The 24,417-nt window shown below is 45.0% G+C and overlaps 1 protein-coding gene across 6 annotated transcripts in view; it reads left to right on the forward strand.

The window, feature by feature from the left end:
* Positions 1-24,068, forward strand: part of LOC147606349 (uncharacterized) — an 84,401-nt gene extending 60,333 nt beyond the window's left edge. For 4 of the 6 annotated variants that reach the window (XM_086792022.1, XM_086792027.1, XM_086792025.1 and 1 more), the window contains 4 exons: positions 3,315-3,379; positions 22,868-23,012; positions 23,188-23,267; positions 23,373-24,068. In XM_086792022.1, coding sequence (XP_086648148.1) covers positions 3,315-3,379; positions 22,868-23,012; positions 23,188-23,267; positions 23,373-23,406 — 324 coding nt within the window. In that variant the 3' untranslated portion in view covers positions 23,407-24,068. The remainder of the gene's footprint in view (positions 1-3,314; positions 3,380-22,867; positions 23,013-23,187; positions 23,268-23,372) is intronic. The other 2 variants (XM_086792023.1, XM_086792026.1) reach the window with 2 other exon arrangements.
* The last annotated feature ends 349 nt before the right edge of the window (positions 24,069-24,417 follow it).

Consider the following 24,417-nt stretch of genomic DNA (forward strand, 5'->3'; position numbering starts at 1 on the left):
TCATACATAGTGACCCCTCAGTTTTCAACCACATTACAAAGAGAGAGGGGATTATACCACTGAAAGAGAGGGAATTATACTCATTAACATGGAGTATATGGCAATGAGGTGATAGCTCAAGTGGTGAAGGCGTTTGCCTTGGACCAAAAGGTCCTAGGTTCAAACCCCCCCTTGGTAAGCGCCTACGGGTAGTCAAAAATCGGTAACTACGGGAGGATCTTGGGCTTAAGGCCAATCGAAAAAAAACATGGAGTATACACATGCAGACTCATGAAGGGAGGCATCATTATGAAAGCTTGCATTGATCAAGAAGTTGATAGTAAAATGATTATCCAAGAGTTATTGTGATTAGGGCTTACAAGTTCACTTATATAGTGGCTGCCCGTTTCACACCCTCACTAGTGCCCATGCCCAAACCTATGAGCCTAGCCCAACTCCTAGTGCTACTATGTACATATGGGCTTATAACCATGGACCCATAGTGACCCCATAGTCCTCAACCACATTACATCGGCACGCCACGTCCTCATTCAAGGTGCTCAGCAGGACTGCCCCTTGTCTCCTTTTCTTTTCCTATCCGTCCTGAAGGCTATGAGCAGCTTCTTGTGCACACAGGAGACCAGGCCTCAGCCTCCCTATTGCACCTTGGAGGAGCTCTTGGGTGCAAAGTTTGCAGATGATACCGCTGCCTACCAGTCCAGCTCTGATGACAATCTCCAACGCTTTGCTAAGGGTATGAGGTGTTCTGCCTTGCTTCTAGTGCACGGATCAACTGGCACAAGTCATGTCGGACCCTGCTTCCCTCTAACTTACACTTTCCAATGGATACCAATAGGCACTGCTGCACTCTACCTTGGATGCCAAGTAGGTATAACCATCACCCCAGAGCTGTAAATCGCACTCATCGGCCGTATTGTTGTGGGCAACCAGGTCTTGTTGCCTAATATGTGGTACATCAACTTCTTGTGGTCCGGCAGTGATGGGCACATAGCTAGGGCCAAGGTAGCTTAGCATGTTTTTGTCCAATCCCCCCACAAAGAGGGGTTCCGCATCGTTATTGAGTTAATCTCCGCTCTTTCTACAATCCAACAATCATATTCTAACATGCACTTGCTTGCGGAAGCGTTTTAATGATAAGATATTGATGCTTAACGCTTGTTGAAAGTTGAATGCACAGAGATTAGGGTTTAGAAGATACACAAGGGGACAGTATTGGGCCCCAACTACCCTCTCCAAGACCTCATTTGGGAATCGGGATGCCCCAAAGAGCTGTTTGCTGGCCTGAGGACACCCTTGCCGCCCTGTTGAGTAGAGGACTGAGACTCCTTGGACCTAGGAGGCCGAGAAAGTTAGAAACCCATCCGGAGCATAGTGCCCTCTAGGAAACTCCAACCAAGACGGTCATAGGCCTTCTCAAAGTCGAGGAGGAGAACTGCCATATCCGCCTCCCTCATCTGAGCAGAGGCAATCACATTCCAAAAGGTAAAAAATTTATCCAGGAAGCTCCTACTATTTAAAGGCCCCCCATCTAATGGAGATTGTTTGTGCTCTCATTATCTTGTCTTTAGTGCTAATTGTTATCGCCTTGGTGAGGATTTTGTAGGCCGTACTGAGAAGGGTGATGGGGTGCCATTGCTGCACCTCAAGCGCGTCGCCCCCCTTCTTGGGAATCAAGTGAATGATCCCTCTGCTAGCCTCTCCGAGAGGGCGCAGGTCTGCATGCCCTCATCCAGCCTTCATGAGATCGGAATGTCCCTGGAAAAGGGCAATGGGGAGCCCATCTTCTCCTGGTCACTTTTGGTGTTAAAGAGCTTGAAGAGCCTTCTTTAGCTTGTCCGCCGCTGAGAAGGGAGAATTCAGTGTTCACTAAAGATCATATGAGACAACCGACAGAAGGTGCCTTCATGTGTGCTGGCGCGCATGCTCTTGGGACGAAGGAGGGGGATGTGTGTTTTTCCGCTGAAAGAAACTGGGAGCAGTAGTTTGTTGCAATGGCATGAACCAGAGAGGGGTTAGAGGCCACCACTCCATCTGGCCCACATGCCATTGTTGTGGAAATGAGGACCTTGTGGAGGCAAAGAAGCTTCCTGTTACCCTATCTCCTGCCTGGCTCCAAAAAGGTGTTCAGGCATGGTAGCGATACTCTACCCTTTGCTTCTCGAGAGCTGCGCAGGCAGCCTCTATTTGTGCACCCCCCAAGACTCTGCTCTTGGAGACAATAACAATGGTAGGTGAATGCGTGCAGACTTGTATGCTCATGAATGCTGAGATTTTGTGTCTTAAACATTGCACTGGGGAGTGAGGATGGGCTGGTCACCCTGTCTGGATATTTTTATTATCAACTTATGATACAAGCTGGCAGAAGCCTGGCAACACGTCACCCAAGGCCTTCCCACACATAAATGGACCTACACACTAGTGGGTGTTCACACACACTAGAACTGCTTTATTTAAAGCCTAGAATATTAAATTACTAAGTGCCAGTTTACACAACCACCTAGCATCTGTTATATTACTCATTATTAATATTTAACATCATGTCCTATAGATGTATAAATGACTGCTTCAAGCAGAATGCCTGTTATGCAATTAAAGAAAGTCTATGAGATGTCATACAAGTATGATGCCCTACATAGAGGATGATTAAGAAAGTTAACAAAAAGTGTTTCCCTGCATAGAAGATGATAAGGCAAGTCAGGACGGTTTCCGCCTAGAGCAGCCAGCTAGAAAGGGGCCAGGCAGGTGAAAAGCCAACATGGGGATGGTGGTGTGTGCAGCCTGTGCGGTGAGGAGGTGGTGCTGAAGAGTGACATGCAGATCAATTCCCTTTTGAAAATTACTGGACTAGGTAGGGGTAATCTTTTTTCAAGGGATTGGCTGACAACGGCAATTTCATGCCGTCATGTGTGTGGGGACTGCTCTTTCAGTTGGAATACACAATGAGTGCAGGCCAATGGTCTCTTGCTGACAGAAGAAATGGAGGAACTATGGTGGTTTGGTGATAAGCAGCCCATTCAATTGTCTTGATGGGCCCAGGCAGTGGGGTGTTGGGGGGGGGGGGGGGGAAGGGGGGGGTGCGGGCTGTCATTTCCATATACATCTGTTTTGTCTGGAGCGCTTGTAAACCTGCACTCTTCATAGTGCGTGTCCTCTCTCTCACATGGCAGCATTGTTTCTGTTTTCGTTTCTTTTTAACTGTATTACAAATGCTTCTAGTTGTCTCTCAGAGTGGCTCAAGTCGGGATCTTGAATGTACATGCTGCTTTAGCTGATGTAAAGAGGGTTATTATGGACCAAACTTATGTTGCATGCAGATTGGAAGGTTGCAAGCTGCTGGCCTTGTCAAAGGAGGCTCAATGGACAATGCCATCATTTGCAGGTCTGGTTGTCTACTTTTAACTTTGATAAATTATTGGTTTTTTGTTCCACTCAAAGATAGCACCCAATTATTTGGTGCAAGGTTGGAAAATTGTAATGATGAAGCAGTCAATGAACTCGCGGGTTCTTGCAAAGATAACTGGCAGGTTCACATAGCTCCATCCTTAGCACCCTGGAGCTGGAGGCTAGACCGACACCAAACCATGCTTGTTGCCCAAATTTTGGAGCCCTATAACAACAAAGCCAACTATCAAAGGGTATGGCCAAAACGTGATATAGGCATTGCTTGGGTCTTTATTTTCAAGGAATGCTCCCTGTAAGGGATACAACTTACGAGCCAATAACTGACTTAGATAGGTTTGGGTTCTGATTTAAGCACACCTATTAATAAATAGGTCCTTTCACACTAGCTCATGTGTTCCGTGACCCATAAGTCACTAGTAACCTTTAGTGTCCTTATCCATGGCCGCACATAATTATTAGCCTAATCTCAAATGTAATTGCGAACTTATTATGATCAACATACTCCCTCTTTAAAACAAGGCCCCCTCATCCCATAGAAGTTACTAGCAAGACAGCCAAGGAAATTGTTACTTAGGAGATTCGAGAACTATCTTCTTTAGTACAATCCTACTTAGGAGATTCAAGAACTATTTTCTTTAGTACAATCCTAAGCATCTCTGGAACACTTCTGTTGTTGAATATTTTTTTCACGAGAATGGAGAACCAACTGTGGCTCATTTGGAACATACTGAGTTAGGGGAATAGAGTTCATCTGACATCTCTTTCAGTCTTATGATATGAAAGATGGGATGAAATCTCACCCTTGTACTATGTCATTAATTAGTTTGAAGCTTTCAGAAAAGCTTTAAGCTGATACAGTGAGCGACAAGCTGCTCCCTCGAACTGCCATTGCCCCCCTTGCCTCTGCACTCAGCCCCCACCTGCGCGCCCCTTCGCTGCCCCAGCATACGCTGCGCACCCCACCCCCCCCCCCTCTCTCCCCCTCTCCCCCGTTTCCCCGTTTCCCTTTCAGCTCCGTTCCTTGTTCCATTAGGTGGATCACTCCCAGCCACTCCCATCTCCCTCTTCCTCACCTCCCCACCCTGTTCTGCCTCCTCCCCTCCACCTCATCCTCGCTTCTGACTCTTCTCGGAGCAGTTCCCCTTGGCCCATCCTCTTCTTCTCAGCTCCCATTCCCCCATCCCTCTGCCTTTCTAGAGCACTCCCCCCGCCCTTTGGCAGCGCCCGACCCGGAGTAGAGGCAACCGGCGAGCTCCATCCGCCATTTGATTCATCGATTCTCGGAGCCGGTAGAGATGACCATCGTCGCTTCCCCAACGAGGGTTCTCCTGCCAAGTGGCCCCCCTAGGATCTTGGGACTGGTGGTGGACTACAGTTTCTTTTGAGGCCTTTTGGTGGAAGGAACTGATATCTTTGAGGAGACAGTGGCTCCCATTCGGATTTGTGTGGTGTTTCATCATTCCAGGCCATCCATGCCAGAGAGTGGCGCGATGATCTTCTCCTTTCCATTGAGTGCATCCCCGGAGACGGAGTGGGATTCGGAGTCGGTGGCTGTCGCCATCCAGGGGCAGGCAATAGAGCTCTCACACCATCTTCATGATTTGTGCATCATTGATGTGCTCACCCATCTCTGGCCCCTGGTTCGGATGGAGCTGGGAGGCTTAGTCCATAGAGATCAAGATGGGGTAGTGGTGTCTTCTAGCCTGGAGGTGCCGCTCTTTGTGTTCCTTCATATCTCAGTTGCAGTATCCCTCCCCCCCTCTTACAGATACCTTCATTGTGATCGATGGAGTTCAAAGTATGCCTACTCTTACGCTCGGACATAGTGGCGACACATGGAGGATAGGATTCTGGCGCGCCTTTGCCCCAGGACTGATTGTGACTACTCTTCGTTGAAACCCACACCTAAGACTCTTCGAGTGGAGGCATAGTTGTTTCCGTGCGGCGTATGACGCCATATCATACAAAATACTATACAGCACGATACCGTACGGACTCATATGGATTTTTTTGAATTTAAAAAAAATATTATATATATATATATATATATATATATATATATATATATATATATATATAATATAATATAATGGTCTTGTTTTTGCTTGTCTATGGTTGCTTGAGCTTCCTTTGTACTATGATGCTTCCCTCCTTTTTAAAATAGTCCATATCTTGAAATTGAAAATACCTAAGTTTAGAAGTATTTTTTTTAAAAACACTGTATTTTATCGTATGATAAGATTTTTTTTTATATCATACCATTTGAGTACTAGGATTCCGGTCAGCCTCATACAGGACCCCGAGATCTACAGCACGATAGAGTAGATATGGACGGGACTGGATTTATTTCAGGTTCTTCCGCGTGCACCTTCGACACGGGCTTCGGCGAGATCAATAGATCTTTGCAGGAGGCCACATAGAGCTGACTGCAGAGATTTTGTGAGCAGGAGAGGAGCATTCGGGGGGGGCTTACTTCTCTCCAGTGTCTTTAGGAGAGTTCCCCCGATAGCCCGTGGATTGAGAGTCAGCTTGTTGCTGCTCGTACAGAGATCAGATCCATTGAGGAGAGGAGGGTGGAGTATAGATACCATGCCAGAGCATCCTTTTGGACCCATGCTAGAGATAGAGTCACGGGGGACTTCTTTGAGATTGCAGGCCCACATAGGTGGAGAGATGGTATTCATAGGTTGCATGGCTAAGGTGGAGCTATCGTTTCTGATCCCAACACCGCTCCCCCCCCCCCCCCACTCCTCCCCATGTGAGAGCCATTGCCACTGATTTTTTCCGATCCCTCCTCACAGGTGGCCCATTATCCCCACAAGCGGTGGATGCTCTTTGGACCTTCTTATTGACTCCCTTCACAGTAGAGGAGCTGGTGGAGGCATTGATAGCTCTCTCTAGGGGCAAATGCCCGGGGGCGGATGGGCTTCTGGTATCCTTCTTTCTTTGCCACAAGGATCTCATGGAAGTCGAGCCTTCAATGAGATTATGCTTATAGGTGCCATGCCAAAGAGACACTTTCGGAGGGTTTGATTCACTTGATTCCTAAGGAGGGTGGTGACAGATTGGAGATTCGGCAGTGGAAGTCCATCACCCTCCTTGGGACCGCCTGCAAAATTTTGGCCAAGGCCATCAGCTGGAGACTTCAATCTTTCCTCCTTGACTTGATCCATGACACTCAGACAGGTTTTGTTCAGGATCGGAGCATTCTAAATATCATCTTCACTTTCTGGGAGGTGATAGCTTCGGCCAGGATGCGGTAGCAGGACCTCATTGTGCTCCTCCTAGACTTTGAGAAAGCTTATGATAGAGTTGACTGGCCCTTTCTAGAGGGCACGATGTACCGGATGGGGTTCCCAGTGGAGTGGATTCATGGTGTTTCAGGACTTTACTCAGCCTCTCACAGTTAGGTTCTCATTTAGGGAGCTTGAGGTGAGAGATACCCCCTTTCTCGCTCGGTCTGGCAGGGTAGTCCGCTAGCAAGAGAGAGGCTTGGCTGGGATCCGAGGTAGAGACATACTTAGTCTCGGCATTGACTCTACTATTCCCCAGGAGTGGCTGACCCCTATTCTAGACCGGACTCCCGCGTAGTGGCTAGGCATGTTTACTAGGCATGATATTCTCTTGGTAGTCCATGTTGTAGATTACAATTGTTTTTTTCTTTTTCCGACTAAGATCCTCCCATAGTTACCGATGTTCCACTGCCCGTGCTAAGGAAGCACCAACGGGGGTTTTGAACCCAAGACCTCTTGGTCCTGACTCCTAGGCAAACACCATCACTGCTTGAGCTATCACCTCATTGGCGGATGACATCTGTTCTTTGCTTGCTTTTTCTATTGGTCCCCATGGCAAATTAGAGAGATCAAAGCCCCCTTTGGATAATGTCAGTGGCTGTAGCTTATAGAGGATGAGGGTGATCGGATTTTAGGCACACGAATGGCACATTGATCCCCCGCCTGCCTAGGTGGCCAGGGAGAGACTCTGGCGGCTATGGATTTGGGAGAGCCGGCCCCTCACGTGCCTCGAGTGGGACTCCACGAGTGGGACTCCAGGGAGTGGACTTGGCGTGATCTTGTTGATCGGGAGAAGACTCTGGATACCCTATTCTTCGCATACACCGTGCGGCTAGGCCACAAGATTCAGATGCTCGAGGTTGAGGGCACCCCAGTAGCAGCAATACACTGGCATTCACAGGGCCTCTCCTAGCGGTTTTTCTCAGATTTTTGGAAGAGGCTCTCGGACAGTTTTCGGCCTTGAAAGATCACCCTCTTTCTTTGGCTGCTGGCACACAGGAGCTTGGTGGGTGACACATGGCTGGCCATTGGCGGTCGACAAGTAGCTTGTCCGAAGCTTGTCCGAAGTGCGGCCACGCGCAGGAGTCTTAGCGACATTGTCTTTGGGATTGCTCGAAGGCTCCGCAGGTTTGGTAGCAGATTCTCTGCATTTTCATGATGGACAGGACCGTGACCTGTATCATTTCATGGGGAATTGTCGCTTGGGCCACAGAGGCTGAGGTTGTCAGAGCTTATGAGGAGGAAGGTGGGGGGCTAGCCCTTCAGGTCTCTCACTGTGTGATAGGATTTTTTGTGTCAAGAAGATATGCCCAAAGCATGTGCCTATCTCAAACCTCCAACAGATAATAAAATGTAGATGTATGGTTGGGACCAGGCTTAGTTTCGTACGTCGTACGGATCAGATCGTACGCACGATTCGTTCCGTACGTATCCGTACGATCAGGTACGATTTTGCCCTGTTTCTGCCCGTTGGAAATAGCCGTTTTCCTGCCCGTTTTTTCTGACCGTTTTCTGCCCGTTTTTTTGGCTGTTTTCCTTTCATCTCTCCTGAGTCCTTCTATAAAAGCCTCAAGGACCAAGCTTCTCCTCCATCTACTCCAAGCCTCTCCTCCACCACCCTCCATCTACTCCAAGCCTCAAGGACCAAGCCTCTACTCCAAGCCTCTCCTCCACCCTCCTCCGCCCTCCTTCAAGCTCCTTCCATCCATCCCACTTGAGCCTCTACTCCAAGTTCTCTTCCTCCAAGCTCTTCCCATACTTCATCTTCTCTACGCTCTCTCCTCTACTCCACGCTTTAGCCCTTCTCTTATCCATCATGCCTCGGGAGAAGCATGAGGCTTTTGATTTGCATTGCCTCAATGTGGAGGACACCAAGAAGTTCAACTCCCATCATTGGACATGCTGATATTGCGGCAAGTCATACACCAGTGGTGCAACAAGGCTTCTCCAGCACCTTTCAAAGATTGGGGGACAAGTTGCCCCATGCAAGGAGATTCCGCAAAGCATTGCCGATGACATTTCGTGGAAGATGAGCGGCGGCTCAAATTCAAGTAGAGGAGCATCATGAACACACGCACCGGCACCACCACTAGCACCACCATCGGCACATGATGAAGTGGCCACCGGCTCTTTCATTGGTGTATCCTCCACTGCCACTTCCATGGATTCACGGTCCGCCTCCGCACCGGGCAAAAGGCAAAGGGTGGTGGAGCGTGAAGGGGTGCAACCCTCTCTCCACCAAGTCACGGGTAGTGTGAGAGGTTCGGTTGCATTCCTTAAGGAGCGGCAACGCCTTGCGGAGATAGAGATTGCTCGCACCATTATTGAATGCAATCTTGCCTTCAATGTACTCCAAAAGGAGCAATGGAAGAAGATGGTGACGGCGATTGCGAATGTGGGCCCATGTGAGGGGTGGACGGGGGTCTCTTACACGGCTATGTGCACGAGGAAGATTGTTGAAGAGAAGGAGAGAATTGATCGAGCCCTTGACCCGATTCGAGCTGCATGGACGAAGTATGGATGTTCTATTCTCACAGATGGATGGAGTGATCAAAGGAAGCGTGGCATTATCAACATCCTTGTGTCTTGCCCGCTTGGCACATACTTCTTGCGTGCGGTTGACACTGGGAGAAGGGGGAGAAAGACTACCGGGAGTTTCATCTACCGCCATATTAGGCAAGCGATCATAGAGGTAAGCATTATTTTACTTAAGTGTGACTGATTTTGTCATTTGTGCAAAGCCCTCAACTCATATGATTTATCTACCATGTAGGTTGGGGCTCAAAACGTGGTGCAAGTCATCAGCGACAATGCATCAAATTGTCGACGCATGGGCCGCTTGCTTGAGGCGGAATTCCCCACCATTGTGTGGACTCCATGTGCGAGTCATTGCATTGACTTACTCATGGAGGATGTGGCGAAGCTCGGGTGGGTGAAGAGGATTGTGCAACAAGCTACATCTATTGTCAACTTCTTCATGCTAAAGGTGAAGGTGCTTGCTATGTTTCGTGAGCATAGCAGGCTTGACTTGAAGAAGCCATCGGCCACCCGCTTTGCCTACATGTGGCTGGTTTTGGAGCGTCTATACGATGTGAGGCCCGTCCTTTGCCAGACAGTTGTTTCCACCATGTGGAACAAATGGGATGAGCACGTCACTGAAGAGGTCAAAGCCATGCAACGCTTTTGCCTAGAGGCGAGATTTTGGACTAGAGTCCGAGCAATTATCATTGCTATGACTCCATTCTATAGGCTCTTGCGGATGATAGATTGCGAGGGGTCCACCATGGGCCTTCTTGTCCACTTCTTTAGAGCTGCCCTTGTGGAGTTGGAGGCTTGCACAGACATTACATTTGACGAGCGAGCACAAATCATGGAGATTGCACAGAAGAGATGGAGGTGGATGCACAAACCAATCCACGGGTTTGCAGCATTGGTACATCCAGCCTACAAGTCTCCGGTAGTTTGCACCGATAGGGAGCTTCGACAAGATCGGGATGCATATATGCTTCGAGCTGTGCCAATTGATGAGCACAATGCCTTTCTAGAGGAGTTGGGCTGCTACGTTGATCAGAGAGGTCAAACCTCCTTTTCGTCTCCCACTTGTTGGAGGAGGGAGTCACTTGTGAAGCCCCTTTTTTGGTGGGACAATTTTGGGTATGGACTAGAGCATCTCCAACCCATAGCCTTAAGGGTCCTAGCCTAGGATTGTTCTACGGGTGCATGTGAGAGGAACTGGAGTTCTATTCTCTCATACATTGAGGATACGCAATCGACTGAGCACACGACAGTTGGAGCGGTTGGTCTACTACTTGCGCATGATGCAGGGCATTCTTAGTATGGGTAGTCTCAAGCAGGTAAGTGACAAGTCTAGACTCTAACTTGTCATGACTCATAACTTTTAAGTTTTGTGTACACTGTACAGACTCTTACTTTTGTGCCTTAATGTGTAGGTCAATGTTGATACTTTCACGTTGACAAGTGAAAACTTTGCAAGTGTCAATCAACAACTTGATGAGGAGGAGGAGGCAATCTTCATGGAGCTCTATAGTGAGCTTGTGGCAGCAGATACTCGCAACACTAGGAGTCAGCATGGACGGGACCGAGCAGTTGGAGTTCATAGGCCTCCGCCTTCGACATCGGCAGAGGGTGGCCTTCGCACATATGTGAGGCGGGGATCCTCGAGCTCCAATCCCCGCCTCATGATGATATTCCATTGCCCCCTCATGATGATACCCCACTGCCTAGAGAGCCCTTGTTTGATGATGACGGCAACCTACTTAGCGAGAATGATCCCCAGAGTGTCTCGTCCACCTTCGAAGAGTCCTCTTCAGAGAACTCTCTTGATGGACACTCTAGTAGTGATTTTGTTGATGATCATGCAGATGTTGGTGATGATGTAGACTTTTGATATGTTATAGCTCTCTAGGCATTGGGCATCTATCTCCTTCTAGCCCATTGATGATGTATTGTCGCATGTTGGCGGTCGCCCATGCCATGAGTTTTTGGCCTATCCTTTTGTAGCAATTTTGTACTCTAATGGCATGATGACATTATGTTGATGGTTCTACTATTTTGTAACTTCTTGTCTACAATTTTTAAGTTTAGAAAGTATTTTTTTTAAAAACGTACTAATATCGTACCGTACCTCAAAAATTTTAAGGTACCAATTAGTACCGTACCGTATCGTACCTTTCGTACTAACTAAGCTTGGTTGAGACCCTTAGAAAAGATAACGTGGCGTGGCCGAGTGAAAGCGCAGGTGCTTGAAATCAAAATGGAAAGAATATGGGCCAACGAAGGAGACGAGCCATGCAAAAATCCAGAAGGACAATTGAGTTTTTTGAAGACACTCCAAATGGTGGTTTTTGCGAGGGTGGCTTGAGCGTCCACCAGAGGATTGTGTGAGGGCGACTGCAGTTGAGAGAGTTCCTGCAGATTGACGTTCTTTGTGGAGATGCAGGCTAGAGGTCTTGCAGTTTATTTTCAAGATAGCAGAGGAAGACAACATAGTGTGAGAGATGTTAGAGGAGTGGGAGAGCTAGAAAACAGGGAGTTGGCTAGGTGGAGTGTCCCCTAGGCTCTCTGAGAAGCTTCTCTATTAGAGACTTGACCCATTTCGATTTCTTCTCGACACTGAAGCTGTTGAAGATGGAACTGTGAAGTGTTGTCGCCAGGGTCTTCTTGCGAGGGATCCTTGAGTTTGTGTTTTCTTCTAAAATGTTGGTGCCCATGTCTCACGGAGGGCTATTGAGACAGTGAAGTGTTTTTGGTCTATCTGAATCAGACAAAGATCTATCTGATTTTTGGTCTATCGGAATCAGACAAAGATTTTTGGTCTTATCTTTTGTTTTGATGTTTTGGTTGTGATGATTAAGTTGTCTACATTGAGTTTATGTAGATGAAGCTCTTCAGTGTGTGAGTCTGAAGACTGGGAATCTGATACTGGGTCAGTGCTGACTCAATGTGTGTCAGTTGAGAACAGAGGGTTCTAAGTCAGTTGTGTGTCAGCTGATGGTGTAGATTGCTTTGTTTGGCTTGTTTGAGTTGGTGGGAAGTGTTTGTGAGTGTGGTCTGACTGTTAGAAGTCTGACAGAGGTCATATGTCAGAAGGCTTTGTGGTCCAATGGGGTTTCTATGGCAGCTATGAGTTGGCTGTTGTCAGCTAAGTGTCCAAAAGGTTGGATTCATGTTTGGTTTGAGTCTGCGGAAGATATAGAAGTGTCAGCGGACGTAGAGGAGAGGAAATCTGCATCAGCTGAGTCAGTTTAGTTGGCTTGGTCGGGTACAGTCAGATCTGAAGCAGTTGTGGGCCTGCTACAGTCAGCAGAGAGCGAGTAGTGTGATAGCTTGATCAGTTTAGAAGTGCCTGAGGACCTGCGGATGTTGGAGGACACTTGAGGAACGTTCTTGTTTCAGTTAAGGCTTCTGAATCAGCCGGTTCTGTGTCAGATTGTTGAGGCAGTTTTCAGCAGGTGAAGGTCAGAAGAGGGTCAACAAGGTGTATAGGAAGATCCTGGGCTTGTGGGTTTGAGTGTAGCTGATGCTTGAGGACAATTGAGGAGCCTAGAGGACAATTTTCTGACTGGGGACAAGTGGAGGGTTTCAGAAGCAGTTTACAGCCAGTTTTGTGTCAGCTGAGAGTGTTTCTGGTCAGCTGGATGTTAGCTGAGGATAGTTGAGCTATTTTGGTAAATGGTTAGAGGTGTTGGAGGTCAGAGCTGACCTGGGACGATCATTGGGATAGTCAGCTGAACTGTTCTAGGAGTTTGGAGTGTGTTTAAGTGTCCACCTATGTCAGCTGAGGATTAGGGGATACAGCTGGGTGTATTGGTGCCTTGATTTGGTGTTTTTGTTGGTGTTGTGGTGCTAGTTGGTAGTCCTCTTCTCACGGTGGTGTATGTCGGACGGGCTATAGAGGCAGGTTCTCCTGGACACCTCACCGCCATCTCATATGCCTGCTAACACTGAATAGATTGTGAGAAATGTTGCAAACAAGGATAAGAATGTGATAGATTTGGAGGGTTGGCACACTCCGAACCCCAGAAAGGTTATTTCGGTCGGACCTCAACTGTTGCAGTCGAGAATGTGAACCGAATCATCTTCCTCTTGGAGTAAAGCTTGCTTGTCGGGAGAAGTTGATACAAGAAAGCTTTGGGCTGTAGTAGTTTAAGGCGAAATGCAAACTTTACAGAATATGGAGAAAAATATGCAAGCGGATGTTGATATAGCTTGCGCCCCTCAATAAAATGATCATGAAGGCACGTTTTAAATGCATGTCATATATTGTACATGGTTTAATCAACTTGAGCTAAGAGATTATTGTTGATTAACAATAGTTATTTGACTCATCAGTATTTCAGAGACACGGTTGCTGATGTACTCCTTTAGCTGAAATTTATGAAGATATGATATTCCTTGGTACCATTTTGCATCCCGTATGCAAGGGGTGATTGCAGATTATGGTAAATTGTTTATGGGTGAGGAGAGAGGAAATTCAGCAGCTGAAATATCAGCTGCAAACCCTTGAAGAAATTAGCCATGTTCGTTCCTTGTCTCCTCAAGAACAAGATCAGATATGTTATGCCAGGCATTAGCTTGAATTGAATAATTATAGAAAGTTGTAAAAGTGGCAAGCTAGATCTAGACATAAGCCTATCTTGGACAAGGACTGCTTATCTAAAGCTTTCTTCAAAAGTTTACATGTAACCAAACAAAAGCAATGTATCTCACGAGTGCAAAAGGATAATGGAGAGTGGATGAAAAATGTACTCAGTTAGAGCAGGAATGTGTGACTCACTTTCAACAAGTTTTTGCATTGCCTCTTGTCTCTTCTAAGTTGTTGATTGAAAAAAAGTTCCTCTAGTACTTACATTGGTCTTCAAGATCTTTAGAGATAGGTAACTCATTGAGATTGGAGAGCATTCATTGGAGTAGAGTTTTTTTGGAACCTCTGGAACTTCAAGAGCCAAGGAAAGCCTAATTTTTTTCCACTAAAAATATATGTCTAATCCAAGATGTTGTCTCTCCAAATGACAGAATACTTACATTCCTGCAAGCACAGAGGATATGGAATTTGGGCATGCATTACAAGCCTGTTTGGCAAAAAATAGAGCTTTGTTGTAGCAATTTGGAGTGATTCCACTTGTGAATCAAGAAAACATATTGTTAGATTGGATGTGCAGAGAGATGAGCTTGGTTTTCCCAAAGTACCTATGTCACAACTCACTGCTACTCAGATATACAGATTGATAATTCCTGAGGCGTGGATTGCTGCTCATTCGAATAGGCTTTGAATATGGATAAGATAGCCAAGTGATGGAAACCAAATCTCCAAAAGATTTGGACTAATAAATTGCCATTAGAGCAGTGAGTTTTCCTTTGGAGATGCTTGGTTGGAGTGTTACTTGTTGATAAAACTCTAGCCTAAAGAAAGATAGCTTTTGTCTCTTGTTTTAGATGCTCAAATCACAACGAGATTGTGTCTCATTTACTATGGGCTTGTTTGCATACCAAAGATTTCTTGCTCAGATTATCTGTTTCTTTGGTTGCCAGATTTCTAGGATGTTGCTTCTCCAAGCATTTCTAGATTTTTGGGAGATATCACCAAAGATTGGCTGATTATGGAGGTTTCCTTGCTTGGACACGCTTTTGGGCTCTTTGGACACTGTGGATTGGCCGCAATCACTTGATTTTTCACTCTACAGAGATTGACAAGTACTTATATTTTCAACAATCTTTGTGCCAATCTCTATATGATTGCCATAGACTACAAGAGATGGACCAGCTGCAATTAGACTTGTTTTTCCACTGCTTTTGATCTTGAAGAAGCTTCCCTCACTCTTGAGGGCTTCTTTTCTTGTAGAATGAAGTAATAGAACATCGCGTTTTACAACAAAAAAAAAGGTACGATTGTTATATGTGTATGTATGCATGCATTTGTGTCTGTGTGTGAAGAAAATGCTGGGAGTCCTTTCGAGGATAGGCATACCTCTGCAAGTCATTGCTCTCTCGTGCCAGGAGGCTATAGGTTGCATCGTTTATTCTATCATGCTTGGAGGGAGATTGAGGAGATGTAGCATGGAGGGGATCATCCGAGATACAAGGCTTAGTCTAGTGAGGATTGTTGGTCGTTTGGGGAAGTATTGGTTCATTGACTCTTCTCCCTTAGATAGTGACTCATGGCTCTTGGTGTCTATGTCTATATGCTGGTAGTCCTATCAGATATCTCCAATGGGATCGAGGAGAGTGGGAGTGGACTGATGCCTTAGATCCATTGAAAAGCCTTACCTTTTTCAATTTCACGGTCGGGAATGCCAGGCATCTCTTCACTTGACAGATACATAGGATCTCTACTCTCAGGCCTCATTGGGAGAGTTATGATATCTCTCTAGCGATACAACGCAGATATTGGCATAGGCTTTGGTATTCGTACAAAAGGAGTTAGATCTCTCATTTCTTTTGGTTATTTTTTACATGGTGGTCTTCCCACCAATAAGTGGAGATCGGTTTTCGGTGTAGCACCTACATCATTGTGTGGCAGATTCTGAGACTGTACATCATTGTTTATGGGGATGCAGCACTGCACAACAGATTTGGGGTTCTATAGCCAACTTAGGGGCAAATTGAGTGGCCGCGCCATGCATGTGACTTGGGGGGCAGCTGCTTGGCTCTCCCAGTTCGGTCCGCAGCTTATTTATGAGGGTAGTGGTAGAGACTCTGCTATTTTCATTCGTAGTGGTAAAGCCCAGCATGGTTTGTTGCAGGATGTCCCTCACTCTGATTATACATCCCCGAGATAGAGCATTGATAGCAATTGGGAGATTGTTGCCAGTATTACAGCATGATGGCAGATCTGGAGAGCTAGATGCATGGAGGCTATTGAGGGTGTCCAGATCTTTGGATCTTAGTGCATTAGCACTATATGGGGCCATACTCTCATGGCTACTTGGGCTCATATTCAGGGGTCCTCTCGTTTCCCGCAGGCAAAGCGCGTTATATTTACGTGGGAGTGGGACCATGACATTTTCTTTTCCTCTAGTCATGGCATCATGATGCTCCTTAGTGGTTGAAATCACCTTTCATATTGGGGTGATTCTATTCTATTCCGACTTATAGCAGTGATTGTTGTATGCCTTTTTCATACTTAATAGAAGTCTCTTTCTTGAAAGAAAAAAAAAACATACGTTAGAAACGATATGGGTTGCACCATATATCTCGACTTGTTTAACATGCGTTTTCAACCGACTACGGCGGGAGATAATCTTTTCAATCAAATTGTCTTTTGGAAACATAAGCTTAAAGCATATCTTCAAGCGCTTAATGAACCTTCTCTGTTCGACCATGAGATTCAAGATGATTTGCCGAGCTCATGTTCAACTGTTATTTAATTTCATGAACACCTTTTGATGGAAGTGACTTGTAAACTTAGTATCATAAACATTGGCAAGCCATATAAATTGGAAAGCTTTTCATAGTTAACTAAGCTAGTTGTGGAGCAATTATCTTACTTTTTGTTGGAATGCGTTTTGCGATATGGCATCATGCTCTTTAGTGGTTCTAGATAGCCCAAAAAATAAAATCCATAGGGACGCTTTTCCATTTCTTATATGGAATCTCCAAAGGATGTAACAAACCTCCTTGTCTTAGGTGGTCCAGCTAATTGACTCAATATTTACACCATTGTTCATTGAACTCTTGAATTTTAGACACGGATTGTTATGAAATTTCAGTAGTAGTTTTTTTTTTCATGTTTAGAACATCAGAGACAAACTCTATTTTTTCAAATTAGCCAACCATTCCAATTAAAATACTAATTCTTTTCCACTAAAAATGATGCATTTGATCCATTTGGGGCAGCCCTATCTTGGATCCTAAGCCAGATATGGCAAAAAAAACCGTCTCTCTTCATAGGTCATCTTATTTTTTGGCAGGCATCACCATGAGAGATGGCCACCACAGTCCATCAAGTATCATTTTCTTGTGCCATAGACCATCTTGTAGCATTTTTGTGGTTGCCTATAAGATAAGACACATTACAAATATACTTTTTGTTATTCCTTCTATTAGATAAAAACAAACGTTAGCTCGTGGGGAATTACAATCATCCTCCATAGAGGAAAAATGCTCAAAAAGAAGAGGGTGCTTCCTCCATGGAGGGAGACACACGATGGGAGCCTATAATGCGAAGTGATATCACCATCTCTGCTAGTGAGGAATGTCTAGTGCTCCAAGTTACGCAAGAAGGCCATGCGGCGTTGCCACATGCGGTCAGAGCCTCGCATTGTCCACGCAAGGTGTGGATAATGTTTGTCTAGATGCAACTAATGGACAATACTAGAAGGTGATGGGTACAGAGGTACAGAGAGGCAAGATGTGACCTTTATAGGATATGAGAGAGACAATGATGAGGATAATCAGCATACATGATATTTTGGGGATTCAGGAAGAAGAACAAGAGTCATGAAAAGCATATTTGATTATTAGATTTGATCTTCTTTATAGGAGAGGCAACCTTTACAAAGCACGTGCATATGCTGCCACCACACATGCGACATGCCACATGTCACATCAAGATTCCAAGTGTCCCTATGAGGTGTCACCGACATACATAATTGATTACATAATCCTTCTAAGAGGTTGTTCCCATGTAATCAATTATGTATGTCACCGACATACATAATTGATTACATAATCCTTCTAAGAGGTTGTTCCCATGTACAAGAGAATCCACATACTAGAACCGCTTTATTTAAATACACACATTACAGTGCTAGTTTACACAACTACCTAGCATTGTGCTTATCCCACATTAATTACTATTAATATCTAACAATCCCCCCCATGGTAATAATACGGCTAGAAGGCCCAGTCTTTCTCGATTAGGTTTGTCTAGCTGCTGCTTCTTGTCGTCAGAGGTAGTAGATGCAAGGTTTGCAGAATCTTCGTTAGCTTTAAGCTTTGCAAGTCTCTTCGGACACTCTTTGATGTAGTGCCCAGGCTTGTGGCAGTAATGACACTTTCCTTTCTTCTTCTTGGTGTCACTCTGTGACCAACCCACTTTGCCTTTGTCTTTAGAGAGGAAGGCCTGATCTACTCTGTTTGTGTCTCCTTTGGATTTGTTCTTCCTAGACTGCTCCTCATGAAGAAGTAATCCAACCAGCTCCTCAAAGGAAATGGCCTCTCATAGAGAGATACAAAGAAGTGTGAAAATTTTGATAGGAATCAAGTAAGGAATGAAGAATTGTGGAGACCAGCTTCTCATAATGGGATTACCTCCTCCTCTCATAGAGAGATACAAAGAAGTGTGAAAACTTTGATAGGACTTAGAGGACTTAGGTAGGAATGAAGAATTGTGAAGACCAACTTCTTTTCATCAATTACCACATTTATGTTCAATAGCTATTCTTTAAGGGTTGAAACCTTGGTAAGGTGATCCGCTATGGAATCCCCTTATTCATGGTCAGGTGTCTAGCTCCTGTATCAGGTACATGACTCGTGCTTCACTACGGGACTAGAACATGGTCTCAAGTACCAACGAGGCAGCCCTCGTGAGCTGCAAGATTGGATATGAGGAATCATGGATCGCTTGACTGAGAGAGCGATCATGGACATTGCTTGAGTATCACGGGTGTCACACTGTCTTTGATCTTCAGTGGGTCTAGGTGGTGGTGCTTGAATACCTGACACCACTTGGCCTAATGTTTGAGCCCCCCTTCTTGTTGTTGCGAAAGAGGTGGTGGAAGATGGTGCCGTAGGATGAGACTCTTGCCCTGTGACAATCTCCCATAGCCCCTTGGCTATCAATAGATTCATCATCATGAAGCTCCAGAGTGAGTAGTTAGGCCTGTCAAGCGGATCTTCAATCGTCATAAACCCACTAAATCCAAAAAGATAAGTGGGCAGGTGCTCTCTATGACATCCTCACAACACAGGACTTCCCAAAGCTTGATAGGGTGCAAGGAATAGTGAAGCCCCCCTTGGATGCAAGCTCTTGGGAAAGTAAGGGAAGGTAAGAGATACAGAAGTGCGCTCACAAGGCACTGGGATAAGACGGGATGTAAGATGCGATTGCCAAAGTATACCAAAAACAAGGTGTATACTTGAGTGAGCGGGACAAGGCTCTAGGAAACGTGCACAAGAATGGGAGTGCCTAGAGTTTGCACAAATACTAGAGTTCCTATGGATGCTTCCACTTCCGATTTTCCCCCTTTTGAACAAGAATCCCCAAAAATTACAGAATAGCAGCTCTGGTTTTTGCAAAAAAAAGCAGGAAAAAGCCCCAAATCGATTACCTCACTAAACAAGATGCTGATATGTCAATTGGATGCTCCTCTATTTTCTTCTATGCAGTGTGGCTGGAGTTCTACTGTGTAGTGTGGCTGGAGAAAACCCCCAAAAAAACTTACAGCAAGTGTTTGTACAATCCAAGGCAAACTATTTCTATGCTGCAAACAAACGTGCCAAAGGAATATCCTACACCACTGCACCGTGTATAGCCAGACCTTGTGTGGAAGCTTGACAGTTGTCCTGTATGGAAATCTGCTGTGCCTGTGTAGCTATAAGCTGCGTTGCTGCTCAGAGACAGTCTGATCCAGAAGCACACGCTGCCTCTCTCTGCTTAGCTAGCCACACGTTGCCCCTCTCTGCTCAGATGAGCAGCTTCGCTCTCCCTGCAAACTGCCACTTAGTTCGCTGGCTTGCACCTCCTTGGTGCCGCCAACGCCACCCATTATTGCTGTGCTCTGCCGTTAGCACCATGCCAACCCCTCATGCCCTTCAAGCTGCAGCAGCACTCATCACAACTTTATGCCGCGTATATGGGAGTCGTTGCTCAGCTTTGCATTGCGATGCCCACAGAGCCACCATTGGCTGCTGCCTTAATGATGATGATGACGACCAGAAACTAGCAATAGACAGCAGCAACTCGAACCATCACCAGGTGGCAGTTAGGACCCAGAGGGCGTGAGGTACAACGGATGGAAATCGCTGACATGTGCAGAGCGATGGACGGGTACTTGGTGATGTCTTGCCTTTAAAAAAAAAACCATTTTTTGAAATTACCAATTATAACCTTAGTTCCACAACCTTTAAGCCCACGGTCTTATTTGTTGTATCATGGTGGAGGTGAATGTACACATTTCTCTGTTATAGTGTACAATTTTTTGATCTCAAGGATGTATTGCTTTAGGCATCCTCAAATGAGTGAATCGAGCAGAATTTCCTAGTAGTGTGCCGAGTCTTCAGTGTTGCTTCATCTTTCATGGATATTTTTTGAGACTCCAATGGTGTCAAAACATGGGAAGCATATGTCCTGAACATTGTCAAGACCGATTTTAGTTGCATAGCTACTAATTTTTTTCAGTCGGAATAGCTATTGATTTCCACTTAGTGGTTTCCATGTGAGAGCTTGTTAGTTATCATCATGTTCAGGATGGATTTTCATGCAATTGGGTATCCTTGGAGTGCTCTAGTTTACTGGTAGTTTGACATGCAAGTTTGGATTGTGTGGTTAAGGTTATACATAATAGATATCTCTGGTGTGGTTTTATCTTACGAAGTTAGTTTGCATATGAGCTGAGATAACAGTGTTGAGTGCACAGGTAGGCCATTGTTGATTTCCACGTTACCTTTGGTTTACATGTATATGCTCAAGCCCGGTTTTGAAGCAAATGCTAGCTAATTCTCTCAGGGTTGTTTAGTACATTTGGAGTATGTCTTCTCAAGTGGTGTGTTAGTATTAAGGGGGTCTCTTTAGGTGGCACGTATGGACTACTTCGATGTTTTTAAGATGAGAGACGCTAGAGTCTATTATATCCAAGAAGAGGTTCTTTTCAGAGGACTTGATTATGGGGGGATATTGGATTCTTTCGCAAGGGATCAGCATGGTTTGTAGATTCAATGGGGGGAAAATTGGCTAGTTTCCTCAGATTGATTGAAACTTTCTGATTATGGGATTTACTTTTTCTTTTGAGAATTAAAACTATACTATTCTTGGTAATATTTGTTTTCCCAGGATTTTTCTCCATAGATTTGGGCAGATGTCCAAGAGTCCTTGGTCTTGGATGAGGTGCTAGGTTACACTCCTCATGTATTCCCGTGAAGAACTTCGCTATCATAGCTATATGTTGACTCTGGCTCACTATTAATAGTTGATAAGCGTGTGAGTAATTTAGCTACAGTTTTATTGTCTGGTTGTCAGCTTGTAGTTTTTTGGCGCAAGCGATTTTGTGAACCCTCTTGGGATTGCTGACTAGTGCTGTTGTCCTATACCTGAACGTTCCCAACCATTCATGCGTTGGAGAGCCCGTTTCTTGTTCGTAGTAGAAGCTATTTGTGGTGAAGTCTCCCTGGGATCTCATAATATACTGGACACTTGGAGCAAAGTCTATAGATCCTGGTGATCCATGTGGAGCCCCTGTGCAAGGAACCAATGAGAGAGACTGGCATACCATACCTGGTCATGACCCTGATCTGCTAGCTGCCGGTAAGACTCCAAGGTAAGCCTTGGTAATTTGTGACTATCCAAGGTGTGGAGGAAGTGGATACATGTGACTCTTTGGAAGAGTGCATCTGCATCTATCATTCTAGGAGCTGCCCTGAACTCCACCTGGATAATAGGGCGTGATGCTGCAGATCATTAGTGAGAGCATCATGACTTGGAGCCTCTCAATCCTCCTTGCCAAGGCCCTCCTACTTGCCAAGGCCCGTCCCCCAAAAAGGAGCCCCATACATCTTCATTGGAGTGACTAGGGTATCAAAAGGCCATCCCTTAGTCCTGGGCAAGGTAGGATAAAAAATGCGTCCTGAATGGTATAGGATGTTTTGAACTATTAGACGTTTAAGTACGTTTTTTATTAAAAAAGACTCTCAGTTTGCTGTTATTTTCAATTGGCATGGTTCAAAACGTTTTTAAGTCTCATGTTTTTATTAGAAATGCATTGTTTTGAATGAATAAAAAACATGTGCATAAAACTTTTTTTTTAAATTTTCTCTCTTCTCTGTGCATAGCCTCTGTACTGGCCACATGAAATGTTTGCATATGTTATTAAAAAACGTTTTCTTCTCTCTGTGTAGCCTGTGTGTGCTGCCTGGTTGAATTGGAAAAATCTCTGTGCTTAGTGTGTGCATGTGTAGAGGAGGCTAGTGCAATTGTCTGTCAGCGACCAGCCATCTTCTTTGAGAGTTTGCAGGACACACACACACACACACACACACACACACACACACACACACACACGATTTTAACATTGAAAAGTACTCAACGTTTTTTTACGTACTTTATAGTCGTCAATGTTCTGTACCAAGTACTAAACCCCTACCGTTTCGTACATTTGGAATTACCTTGGTCTTGGGCTCATGGAATTGTGTCTATAAGTACCGTCTCTCGAGGAGGGCTAGGGATGCATAACCTTTCAATAGGGAGTTTTATTAAAAAGAAAAACTAGATACATGTACAGTGATGATAAAATTAGCCCTCTCTGGATACATCTGGAGATATGTATCTCCATATCATGGCGCACATGTGTGGAGTATCATCATCTTCCATCTAGAATATCCAGCATAAGGGAGTGATGACTGTCCAGAGGCTTATCATGTCCACTGTGAGAGAGAGAGAGAGAGAGAGAGAGAGAGAGAGAGAGAGAGAGCATAAATAATCTTGTGCACTTTTGCAGTGTGAAAGATGGATGGCTGAATTTACCTCTTCGATTCTCAGATGAGCCTTGCAGGCATAAGTTGTTGGATCTTATCGGGGATCTTGCTCTGTGTGCCCAGAATGGTAACCCAGGCCTACCGGTTGCTCATATTATTGCGTTTAAGGTATCAAAAGTTAATTTAGTTTTCCATTTGTGTACATTACTATTCCTTCCATATACCACAGTTTAGATGCCAGGGCTTGAAACTTGGACCTGCATGTTGTCAGGCGAAGGGGCTACCTCTAATTTTCTGTGAGTGGTATAAATAACTGCTCTTTGTTGTGGTTCACGCCTTGCAGGCAGGCCATCTGCTTCATACCGAGTTTGGTGGTGCTTTATTACATGCTATGAGAGGTCAGGCAGAAGCTTCTGGCAGGAGGTAAGTGGTACCTTGATCAGGGTGGCTACTTATTTGTAAGCGAGTACCTTCTCATCATGTGTCAAGATGCAAATCTCAGTCTGTACACTGAATGAAATGCCTAAGGTTTTGTAGGGCATGGAAAGTGGACGTGTTGTGAAAGTCATGGAGGCCACTTTCATTGCTTTTTGATCCCTTCGAAACTAGTATTTTGGGGGCTCCCTGTACCCGAATGATTCTACCGTTGAGAAGACTGGTAATGCAGAGCCATTAATGCCGTTCTTGATTCCCCATGATGCAGCCTGGCCATCCTGTAGCTCCTGTTTAGGATCAATGAAGACATCTCATTACATCAAGTCAAAGGATCTTGAAATGCCCGATATTGAGTTGTCAAATTTTTAGGAGTCATACCTGGATAAGGTAATGTTTTGGGTCAGGCTTGAAAGCATCTTTTTGAGACTTAAAGTACGCTATTTAGTTTTATAGCTTACCCACACAACCAGTTAACGTTCAGAATGAAGAAATGGAAGGCATACAGTGAATATCACTCTTCCCTCAGCTACTGTTTAGCAAACGGTGGTTGAGGGAAGATCACTCAGATCACTCTTTTATGCAGCCTTTTGAAGGAATGAAGCGTGGGAAAGGAAATACAAAATGTACCTTATAAGGAACACCTTTGCTAATGTGCTTCGCTCCCATATTTCAATATCCTAGCATTACTTGTGCATTGGTTAAGGTTGATCACAAATTTGACACAGAATGTTTATATTTATTATATATTATTATTATTATTATTATTATTATTTTTGCGTGGCATGCTACCTCAAAGTTTTGGGATGTGAAGTTTATGGAAGTGGTTGGAATTTTTTAATGCCTTAAAAAGTTTCTCTTAACAACATGTTTGGTCAAGCTACATTACTTCAATGCATACATTCTTGAGGATGTCACAGCAGGTAGTTTGTGCTATGCATGCGGTCGATGATTTGAATACTATGCACGGAGTCCATGATTTGAAGCTGTTTGAGTAGACTTTCATAGGGTCAAGATTGGAAATAACCTGAACTTTGCATTGGTGTATTTTGGGTATAGCAATCTTGTGAGAGAGGCAATGCCTTGTTCTGCATGCGATTGGTTATGCAGAATGGTGGAGAAAGAACTAGTTCATCTGGGG

The sequence above is a fragment of the Cibotium barometz genome, chromosome 57 (genome assembly GCF_041138505.1).
Source record: "Cibotium barometz isolate CiBa-2024 chromosome 57, ASM4113850v1, whole genome shotgun sequence".
Taxonomy (NCBI): Eukaryota; Viridiplantae; Streptophyta; class Polypodiopsida; order Cyatheales; family Cibotiaceae; genus Cibotium; species Cibotium barometz.